We start from the raw sequence: 12,087 nt of genomic DNA, 5'->3' as shown, positions 1-12,087 counted from the left end.
ACCTACACTAGCTCACTATCCTCCATATGCCTATCCAATGCTCGCTTAAATGCCCATAATGAGGGAGAGTCCACCACTGCTACTGGCAGGGCATTCCATGAACTCACGACTCGCTGAGTAAAGAACCTACCCCTAACATCTGTCCTATACCTACCTCCCCTTAATTTAAAGCTATGCCCCCTTGTAATAGCTGACTCCATACGTGGAAAAAGATTCTCACTGTCGACCCTATCTAAACCCCTAATCATCTTGTACACCCCTAAACCTTCTTTTCTCCAATGAAAACAACCCCAAGTGTTTCCTCATACGATCTTCCTACCATACCAGGGAACATCCTGGTAAACCTCCTCTGCACCTGTTCCAGTGCCTCCACATCCTTCCTATAATGTGGGAATGGAGAACACTTAAGAAAACAATTAGAAGAGCAAAAAAGGAGTCATGGAAAAGGAGTTGTGAACAGGATAAGGCAGAAATAGAGTCATAGAGTCAAAGATGCACAGCATGGAATCAGGCCCTTCAGTCCAACACATCCATGCTGACCAAATATCCTAACTTAATCTAGTTCCATTGGCCAGCACTTGGCCCATATCCCTCTAAACTCTTCCTATTCATATACCTTTTAAATGTTGTAATTATACTAGCGTCCACCACTTCCTCAGGCAGCTCATTCCATACAAGTACCACGCTCTGTGAGAAGTTGCCCCTTCGGCCCCTTTTAAATCTCTTCCCCTCTCATCCTAAACCTATGCCCTTTAGTTCTGGTGAGATGGCATCATAGCGTGATAAAACATGGGAAATGAGGCTGAGAGGTGACCTAATAAGTGTTTATAAAATCATGAAGGGCATCGATAGTGTGAAGAAACAAGGTCTTTTTTCCAGGATAATGGAGTCTAAAACTAGAGGGCATAGGTTTAACGAGAGAGGGGAAAGATTTAAAAGGGACCTAAGGGGCAATATCTTTGCACAGAGAGTGGAGAGTGTCTGAAATGGGCTGCCAGAAGTTGTCGTGGAAACTGGTGCAATTACAATATTTAAAAATGATCTAGATGGGTTCATGAATAAGAAGGGTCTTTAAATATATTAAAGGAAAAATAATAGCTAGATACAGAATAGGACCCCTCAAGGACCAAAGTGGACATGTATGGGTAAAACTGCAGCAGGTGAGCAAGGTCCTCAATGAATATTTCTCCTGTGATTGCCATGGAGAATGTCAAGATGACATAGGAACTTGGGGAAGTTAGCAGTCATATCTTGGAGACACTCCATATCACATTAGAGGAAGTGTTGGATGTATTAGAATATATGAAGGTGGATAAATCTCCTGATCCTGATCAGATATATCCAAGAACACTGCAAAGGCTAGACAAGAAATTGCAGGGCCTGTGGCTGATATTTTTGCATCATCATTAGCCACAGGTGAGATCCTGGTAGCAAAGCTGTGCCATTATTCAAGAAGGGCTGCAAAGAAAAACCTGGGAAATATAGACCAGTAACTTAACAGCTGGGTTAGGTCAGTTACTTGAGTAGATTCTGAGGGATAAGATATATATGCATTTGCAAAGACAGGGTTTGATTAGGAATAGTCAGCATGGCTTTGTGTGTGGGAGATCATGCCTCACACAAATTCTTTGAAGAAGTGACCAGGAAGGTTGGCGAGGGCAGGACAGTAAACATAGTCCATACGGATTTCAGTAAGGCCTTTGATAAGGTTTCACATGGTAGGCTGCTCTGGAAGGTTAAATCGCACGGAATCCATGGTGAGCTGCCAAATTGGATTCACAATTGGCTTGATGGTAGGAAGCAGAGGATAACAGTGGAAGCATGCTTGTGGGACTGGAGGCCTGTGACTAGAGGAGTGCCTCAGGGATCAGTGCTGGGCCCATTGCTGTTGGTTATCTATATCAATAACTTGCATGAGAATGTACAAGTCATAATTACTAAGTCTGCAGATGACAGGAGGTATTGTGGACAGTGAGGATGGTTGTCAGAATTTGCAGCATGGGAAGTGGTCCAAGAAATGGCAAGTAGAGTTGAATATAGCTAAGTGTGAGTCTTGCATTTTGGAAAGTTAAATCAAGGTTGGAGTTTTATGGTGAATGATAGGGCCTTAAGGAGTGTAGTGGAACAGAGGGAGCTTGCATTGCAGGTGCACGGTTCTCTGAAAGTGGAGACCCAGGTAGAGGAAAGTGAAGGAGGCTTTTGGCTCACTGGCCTTCATTCATCAGGGCACTAAATGTAGAAGTTGAGAAATTACATTGCAGTTGTACAGGACGAGGGTGAGGCTGCACTTGGAGTATTGTGTTCAGTTTTGGAGAGCAGTACGCACGCATATGGAATAAGCTGCCAGCGAAAGTGGTTGAGGCAGGTACATTAACATCATTTAAAATGCATTTGGACAAATTCATGGAAAGGTAACGTTTAGAAGGATATGGTCAAGTGTGGGGAATTGGGGTTAATGTCGATGGACATTTTGATCGGCGTGTACCAGTTCGGGCCAAAGCACCTGTCTCTGTGCTGCACAGATCAATGACTATGACTCTAAGGGTTTAGAGGGTCATGGGCTAAATGCTGGCAAAAGGGACTAGATTAGTTTAGGATATCTTGTCAACATGGATGAGTTGGACCGAAGGTCTGTTTCTGTGCTGTACATTTCTATGACTCTAACTGTAGAATGATCACATCACAGGATACCATTCAGCCTGTAGCGCCTGTGCCAGCCCTTACACGTACAATTTACCTCATCCCATACCAGCATCTTTTCTATGCACTCTTGCAATGGTTCTCTTTTCAGAGATTGATCTGTTTCCCTCTTTAAAGTCTGAATTGAATCTGTCTCCACTACAAATCAGGATCTTGTTCCTTCCATCATTGGAAGTTTATTTTATCAGTTATCTTATGCAGACAGATTTCTGGACCTGAAATGTTAACTCTGACAGTTTTCCTGCAGAGTTTACCCAACAATTTCTGTTTTTGTAGCTTTAGTTCAAAATTTGATTAACTTTAGATAAATGTAAAAACTTACCAGAAGACATAACCCTGTGGCTCCTTGTCTTGTGATCTCACTTCAGTTTTGGGGCAGCTAAATTGTTCAGAATTGTCTTGCTGTAACTGTCTGGGTAATTCCCGCAAGATGAATACATTAATAGACAGGGAATAGGCACAATACTGATAAGTGAATAGGCTGGGAATAGATGAACAAGGATCATGTAGACACAGATTTGTAGTTTGGAAAGGTGTCATGAGTTCGCTCAGGCTTGGTGGGCTGAAGGTCATCTTCCTGTGCTGCTTGTTGTTCTTTGATCACTAACCTTTAACCTCACACAGACCCATATCTGTCCTGTGTTTGAATCCCAAACAACCCTGTTTATCTGGAGTTTAACTCCCTCAGAACTACTTGGTCTTGGGCTAAACTTTGGCTTGTTTCCACTACTGTACCTCATGCAGGCTGGACAAGAAGCCAGACGAGAAGCTGGAAAGCCCAAATCGTTTCTCAATGGTAATGATGCTGCTTTTGAAGTAGGCGCTGTACAGGAGCTGGGAACACTGCAGCATTCCATGACACAGGACAAACAGCTGGAAAGAAGAAGGGACAATAGTTAGTGGACTGTTTGCAATTTAACATCAATTTCTCAATATTCAAAGCATCTTCAAAATTAGTCCAAGTACTGATAAAGTATTCTGAAGCTATTCCAGTAACTGGTAATTAGTTTATGGGACTATTGTCACATGGCAATCATGGAATCACTTCAGTGTGGAAGGAGGCCATTCAGCACATGTCCACAAAGATTGTCTGAAGAGCATCTAATCCAGATCAAACCCCTTACCCTATCCCTGTACTCCTGCATCCCCCATGGTTAATCCACTTAACCCGAACATCCCTAGACAGTATGGGCATTTTAGAATGGCCAATCCATCTAACGTGTATTTCTTTGAACAGTGGGAGGAAACTCACGCAAACAGAGAGAACGTGTATACTCCACACAGACAGTTGCCCAAGGGTGGTGTCGAACCTGGGTCCCTGCTGTAGGGCAGTGATGCTAACTAATGAGCCACTGTGCAACAAATTGAAATTTTCCCCCAAAGCACCTTTTATACATGCTCTATACAAATAGAAATAAGTAAAAGAAGAGTGAGATTTTACAATTGGTACTTCAGAGCTGAGGCCTTATAGTATGTGGAGTTAGCAGTATAAGTGCCATATCACATAAACCACTACAAAAAAAAGGACAGAAGCAGTAGAGACATGAAAACTTGACAAGAATGTAATAAATAGGAGCAGAAATAGACCACACAGCCCACTGACACAATTGATTCAATACAATCATGGCCTGCTCGTGGGCTCCAAGTTTACTTTCCTGCCGGCTCATATCCTGGAACTCCGCGAGACCAAAACTCTACCTATCCAGTCTGAAACATAATACATGACAGAACATCCATAACTCTGAAAAAGAGAATTCCATAGATAAATGATCATTTTAGAAAAGTAGTTTCTCCTCTCTTCGTCCTAAATGATCAGCCCTTACCATGTTTTAGATTGCTTGGCCAGTGTCAACAACCTTTGTGGCAACTCTATAAAACACCTTCAAAATCCTGTGTGACTCAATAACATTACCTGTCGTTCTAACCTATGGGGAATACAGAGCTAAATTACTCACCCGTTCATGAATAGACAATCCTTTCATCTCAGGGGCCAATCTAGTGAGCCTTCGCTGTACAGTCTCCAAAGCAGTTATGTGCTTCCTTAAATACAGAGACCAAGGCACTATTCTGGTTGTGGGGAGAAAGTGATCAGGTGTAACCTTTGAATGGTGGAGCAACTTAAAGGGCTGAATGGCCTACTCCTGTTCTATTAGCTTTTTTTCTATAAGTGTTCTGAGACCTTACACAATATAACAAGACATCTTTATTCCTGTACTCCAATCCCCTTGTAGTAAAGGCTACATGCCACTTTGCTTCCTAATTGTTCAACGTATCTTAACACTAGTTTTCCACATTCCTGGACAAGAATGCCAAGCCTCTTTGAAAATCAATATTAGCTACATTCACAGGTATTAAAACATGTTCTGCTCAAGTGTTCTTGTGACCAAAGTGAATAATTTCAGTTTCCCACATTACACTGGAACTGTCAGCCTTTCACCTACTCGCTTAACTTGTCCATATCTCTCTGCAATCTTCATGTCCTCCTCATGGATTCCATTCCCAAAGAAATTTGTATCATTATCAAACTTAAGTTCAATATCTCTGTATCCTTATCTAAGTCATTAATATAAATTATAAATCACTGAGGCTCCAGCACTTTCACTTGTGGCACTCCAAGCCAGTTACAAGATCCAGACCCAAAAAGATTGCAGTTAGCACATTGGAGTGGTCTCAGAAGTTAGATCATTCAGTATTGTACCTTTCACCTCAGCAGACGAAAAAGGGCCAAAATGCCTGGGAAAACACATGGGCTAGAGGTGTATATGTGATTGTGACAGCTATGGAAGAAGAGATTCGGGAGTTGACTAGAATACAAGGCAGGAGAAAGTGAGGTCTGCAGATGCTGGAGATCAGAGCTGAAAATGTGTTGCTGGAACAGCGCAGCAGGTCAGGCAGCATCCAGGGAGCAGGAGAATCGACGTTTTGGGCATAAGCCCTTCTTCCTGAAGAAGGGCTTGTGCCCGAAACGTCCATTCTCCTGTTCCCTGGATGCTGCCTGACCTGCTGCGCTGTTCCAGCAACACATTTTCAGCTAGAATACAAGGCAGCCAATCATTGGCAATAGAGAGGCTGGAGCTTCACTTATGGAGGAGTAGTGTCTGCCAGGGCTGAGGGGGATTGAGGTGGGGGATTGGAAAGAAAACATGTTATTTTCTTTATTTTATATTTTAGTTACCAATCATTCTTCATTATTATTTTGGTATCTTTCAGTTTGTTTCCTAAAACTAATATCAAGAGCATCGCCAGATTTTCTATTCCTTGTCGAATCCCATATCACCAGATTTCCACATGTAACTGAGTGAGATATCATTGTGACCCATTGAACTACAAATGCTCAGATCTTTGATACTTCATGCTCATCTAAATATGTCTTTATGATTACAGCAGTACTACTTCTGAATTCTACTATAAGCATGATTTCTTACATTCAGTATTTTTCCCTTGAACTTCACGGATCCCATAGCATTTCTTTTTCTCCTGAAGATTCTACAAGTATCGGATAGCCTGGATTTTAATTGATAAGCTTCAGGAATATGCTTAAAAGCACTTGTGATGCAAAGGCATACAAGATTATGGACCAAGTGCTGGAAATTAGAATAGTTAGAATGGTTGTTTTTGAGCAGCACAAACTTGATGGGCCAAAGGGTCCTTCTGTGCTGCAGACCTCTATGACTCTATGGATCTAGAAAAGTATTGGATAATTCTCTTAATAGCATCATAGCCTGCAGATTTATCTTCTGACGAACTGATGTACACATTCATAACTGTACCTATCACAACACTGTTCCAAGCATCTTAAGGCCACAGATATCTTTTCAAATGGATTGAAATATTTTAACTTGATCTTCACTAAATATAGGCATAAAATGGAGGTTTCCTGTTAAATATGTAATGGGTCTAAAAGCTACTAACCCTTCTTTCTTCCTTCACTGAGGTTTCTCGCTAGCCAAGCAAATATCGTAACATGCCCCTCTCTCTTTGGAATTCAAGCTTTTATAATGCCATTTCTCCTTTATTTTTTCCCCCTCTTCTCTTTCTATTCCTCTTTGCTTTTCATTCTTTACATTTCCATTGAGGGCGGCACGGTGGCACAGTGGTAGCACTGCTGCCTCACAGCGCCAGAGACCCGGGTTCAATTCCCGCCTCAGGCGACCGATTGTGTGGAGCTTGCACATTCTCCCTGTGTCTGCGTGGGTTTCCTCCGGGTGCTCCGGTTTCCTCCCACACTCCAAAAATATGCAGGTTAGGTGAATTGGCCTGTAGTGTTAGGTGCAGGGGTAAATGTAGGGGAATGGGTCTGGGTGGGTGCGCTTCGGCGGGTCGTTGTGGACTTGTTGGGCCGAAGGGCCTGTTTCCACACTGTAAGTAATCTACACCAGGACAAAGCAGCCAACTTGGACTGTTCCCACAGTCACACTCCTGCATTCACTCCCTTGACCAGCAATGCTCAATAGCAACAATATTTACCATCTATAAGAAGTACGAGCAAAAATCACTAAGGCTCCTTAGACAGCACTTTCCAAGTCCATGAACCTTACCATCTCAAAGGTCAAAGGCAGGAGACTCATCTGCAAGTGCTCCTCAAAGCCTCTACCATCCTGATTTGGAAATATATTGCCATTCCTTCAGTATCACAGGGCCAAACTCCTGAAACGCCCTCCCTAACAGTGTGTGGGTATACCTGTACTTACACCAAGTAACCGTTCAAGAAGGCAGCTCACCTCTATATTCTCAAGCAGCATCCAGGGAACAGGAGAATCGACGTTTCGGGCATAAGCCCTTCTTCAGGCTTATGCCCGAAACGTCGATTCTCCTGTTCCCTGGATGCTGCCTGACCTGCTGCGCTTCTCCAGCAACACATTTCCAGCTCTGATCTCCAGCATCTGCAGACCTCACTTCCTCCTCAGGTACAGTTAACAACATTTAAAAAAAAGACATTTCACCAGGTATATGAATAGAAAGCTTTAAAGGGATATAGGCCAAACTTAGGCAAATGGTATACTTAGTCAGCATGGATGAATTGGACTGAAGGCTCTTTCTCCATGCTGTATGATTCTATTTAGGGAAACATAATCAAGAACAGAAGGATCAATGAGTGTAAATATAGATTTATTCCAGTAAACCAGAAAATAAAATGCTTATGAAACATCTTGGAAAGTAAACAGCCCCCATGACATCTAACCACTTGCTGTTTCTGATACTAAAAAAAAAATCAATGGTCCTGGCCAGCTCACAAATCATCAGATCATACAGATCCTTCTTCAAAGCACTGAATCCAATTCTAACACTGACAACTCAGAGGAACAATGTGAGACAAATGGCACCACGCCAGAGGTTAGATAATATTCACTCAATGATCTGGTGACAAACCTTTCACCTTAGGGGCCGGCACAGTGGATCTGTGGTTAGTTGTACTGCCACACAGCGCCAGGGACAAAGGTTTGATTCCAACCTTAGGCAACAGTCTGTGTGGAATTTGCAGACTCCACCCATGTCTGTGTGGGTTTCCTCCAGGTGCTCCGGTTTCCTCCCACAGTTCAAAGATGTGCAGGTCAGGTGAATTGGCCACGCTAAATTCCCATAGTGTCCAGGAGTGTGTAGGCTTGGTAGAATAGCCATAGGAAATACAGGGATAGGGTGGGCGGTGGGGGAGGGCCTGGTCTGGGTGAGATGCTCTTCAGAGGGTCCTGGTGGCCTACTTCCACATTGCAGATTTTTTCTATGAATTGTTGTATTTAACTGGGTACACCAGAAATTTAAAACAGACGTTTAAATATGTCTTAAGTTGAATGATCAAGACATGCTCAAGATTTTGGAAATGAAATGAATCATTTAAACATGGTACTTCTCGCTTACTGAAAAAAAGAGAGAATTGGAGTTAATGTTTCTGAACAGAAATTTCTGTATATTGTATTTACTTGGAGCAGCCACAAATATACCAGCAGATGGAGCTATAGAAAGCTGCTAGTGTAAGCATAGTTTATGCCTGTATTAACTAGAGTATATTTCCCTGGAAATAACTTCAAAGACCAGGACCCCATCACCAAGTCACCCTTAATTTACTCATGCAGAGTACATGACATTGACCCAGCTAGCACATAGCAGCTCCTAAGGTGAGCAGAACTCCTGATGTTTTTGTTTATTTTAGTACATAGATTCTGATCAGGTCGCTCAGATCCAGTCCCAAGAGTCAGGAATCCTGTTTATTTTATTAAACAGGACAGTTTACAAATAAGCAATTAACAGCTGTATACAGACAAACAGCAATTTTACAGGGGAGAGGGATAGCAAAGCCAAATTCTGCCAAAGTTCAACCAGTTTTCAGGGAAATGAGGACAAATCTCAAATCCCACTTTCAGTCATCACAAATGTGGCAGTGACAAATCGAAGACAGTCCAATTAGATAAAACGGTGCATAGAATACAGAGCCACCCCCACCCCAGCAAGACCCACCCCCATCCCTCCCACCTTCTGGCCACTTAGGCAGCTCACCCCAACGCTCCTTCTGGCTCTTGGTCCGCCCCACGCCCCTTCTAGCTCTCCTTCCACCCAGACAGCTTCCAGACACCTCTAGGACTGCCCGTCCTACTTCCCCACACCCCCACCCCCACCCCCCAAATCCCAGCAAGCCTAGGACCGCCTAGGAATCCTGTTTATTTTTCTTAATTTTTTTTTTATAACCCCCACACTGCCACCTAACTGCGGTAGTGCTTATTTTTTCCCCAGCACCCATGTTGTCTGTGTGCGCAGGTGTGAGACACAGTGAAAGACACAAGGTGCAAGGAATCTTTTTTTTTAAGCTTTATAACTGGTTATTATTTAATGATAAGAACCTTTACATTTAATGTTTGGAGGTACTGGTTTGAGGGAGGATAACAAGACAGAAAAAGGTCAGAATACTGAACAAAGGTGGACTTTTTCATCTCACGTCTGAAACCAGGCTATGACCCAGTGTTCTAGCTACCTAATTCACTGGTATCAACAAGCTTACACTAGAACATTAGCTTCACACTTAGCAACAGAAACACATCAATAATGACTAACATAAAACCATTTTACAGTTTAATGTACATAAACAATTGTTTTGAATACAAGAGTGCACATTTGACAGAAATACCTGAATCACCATGGTAACTGGTATGTAGTCCCAGTAAAAGTATTTGCAAATATAAATGTAGGAATCCTGTTTATATGTTAGCCAGGGTTCTCAGATTGGTCTAGGTTAATAGTCTCAAACAGGGAACACATTCTATGAGATCCAGTTAGCTGACCTCGATCTAATCACTACATGTCTCCCCCTCAATGTCCTAGAAAGTAGGCCCATTCTTTCTCTTGTAGCTCCTCCTAGATATTTTCACATCAGGTACAGTTCCTCTGACTGTGCCTCGGATACTGGTGGTGTGTATTGGACTGTAGTCTGCCTCTTGCACCCAAAGCCTCTCAGCAATAACAGCATTGAGGCTGCGACATATGCCATATAACTCTTGACCTCAGATTTCTTCAACGCTAGGCATAGGGGAGAATCCACAAGTTCAAATAGCCTTGCAGGATGTTCTGAGAGGCCAGGTATGCTTAGTTCATGCCCTGTTTGCGAGGTGAGAGGTTTCATGTGGTCCATGTACTTGTTCAGGACTGTCTCACCTACCCAAACTTTATACATCATACTTCGCGTTGACCATGCATCAAATCCATGCAGGGTCTCTCATGGTTTCAAAACCAAACCTTGCCCCTTGAAGTATACTGCATCTCTCGTTTAGAGGAGACTTATGCGCTCCTGATGCCATTTCACTCTTCCCCCAGTTCCGGGAAGAATAGAGTCTGGTGCGGAGTCTTCTCCACATGAGCAAACTTTGCTGATGCTGTCCCTGTAGTTGAGTGAGGGATGATTCTCTAATCAAACAGAAACTAGCACAGTTTGTTATCAAGTGAAGTTGCAGGCTGTTTCTTTAAAATTGCCTTCAAAACTTAGGACTGCATTTTTTGCCAGACCATTGGATGATGGATAGTATGGAGCAGACTCTACATGCCAGATACCACTCAACTTTTCAAAACACTCAAATTCCCTTTTGGAAATAATGGCATGTTATCGGTGACCAACACCTCTGGGCTCCTGTGTATTGAAAAGTTGCAAGCACCTTTTGCAATCATCACCCATGTTTGATGAACGAACATTATGCATATCCAACCATTTTGAATGGCCATCCATAATGACTCAAAAACATGGTGTCCATGAGGGGACTGGCACAGTCGACGTGTAATTTACCCAGCCATTCCAATGAGTGTGGGGCTGCTGCCAAAAATAATTTCTGTCCTTGTTCACACTCTGGGAACTGCCCCACCAACACTGCTATGTCTGTATCCAGTCCTGGCCAACAGACATAACTTATCAACTTCTTCATTTTAGAATCCCCTGGATGACCCCAGTGCAGCTCAGCCAGTATCTGGCAGTGATTTTTGTTTGGGACAATCACTCATGTTTCCCACAATAACATACTGTCCTCCATTGTGATCTGGTATCAATGGGTCCAAAAATGGTTTCAATTCTGCTTGTGATGGCCTGTTTTGATTCCTTCCATTACCATCAGCAGTTTCAGTTTTGGCGCACTGGATTTATTTCTGTCCATAATCTGATATTGTCAGTAATGATAGGAAGCATGTCAAGAAAGTTTAAAACCAGAACAGACTCTTCCAGCAGTGGCACCATCGGTGGTGTATCTGCCAGAAGGACAGGGGGCACGCTCAAGGTGTCTACATTTGCTACTTGGCCTCATGATCGGTGTTCTAACTTGTAATTGTATGCACTTATAATAAAAGCCCATCGCTGAATTCAACCTGAAGCGGTTGGCAGCACAGCCTTGTCGTCTTTAACAAGGATTAGTAGGGGTTTGTGGTCATAGAACATAGAACAATACAGCACAGGACAGGCCCTTTGGCCCATGATGTTGTGCCGAACATTTGCCCTAGTTTAAGCACCTATCCATGTACCTATCCAATTGCTGCTTAAAGGTCACCAATGATTCTGACTCTGCCACTCCCACAGGCAGCGCATTCCATGCCCCCACCACTCTCTGGGTAAATAACCTACCCCTGACATCCCCCCCTATACCTTCCACCCTTCACCTTAAATTTATGTCCCCTTGTAACCCAGGGAAAAAGTTTCTGACTGTGTACTCTATCTATTCCCCGATCATCTTATAAACCTCTACCAAGTCACCCCTCATCCTTCGCCGTTCTAATGAGAAAAGGCCTAGCACTCTCAACCTATCCTCGTACAACCTATTCTCCATTCCAGGCAACATCCTGGTAAATCTTCTCTGCACCCTCTCCAAAGCTCCCACATCTTTCCTAAAGTGAGGCGACCAGAACAGCACACAGTACTCCAAATGT

At 43.1% G+C, this 12,087-nt stretch overlaps 1 protein-coding gene across 6 annotated transcripts in view; it reads right to left on the bottom strand.

Annotated features, from left to right (window-relative positions):
• The window catches only part of LOC122555682 (solute carrier organic anion transporter family member 2A1-like), a 112,449-nt gene that overhangs the window by 81,495 nt on the left and 18,867 nt on the right, over positions 1–12,087 (bottom strand). For 3 of the 6 annotated variants that reach the window (XM_043701691.1, XM_043701695.1, XM_043701693.1), the window contains exon 2: positions 3,436–3,573. In XM_043701691.1, the coding sequence (XP_043557626.1) occupies positions 3,436–3,573 (138 nt within the window). The other 3 variants (XM_043701692.1, XM_043701694.1, XM_043701690.1) reach the window with 2 other exon arrangements.

This window comes from Chiloscyllium plagiosum, chromosome 13 (assembly GCF_004010195.1).
Source record: "Chiloscyllium plagiosum isolate BGI_BamShark_2017 chromosome 13, ASM401019v2, whole genome shotgun sequence".
NCBI classification, from domain to species: Eukaryota; Metazoa; Chordata; class Chondrichthyes; order Orectolobiformes; family Hemiscylliidae; genus Chiloscyllium; species Chiloscyllium plagiosum.
Note: the sequence above shows the minus strand (reverse complement) of the source record. Positions and strands in the feature narration are given on the sequence as shown.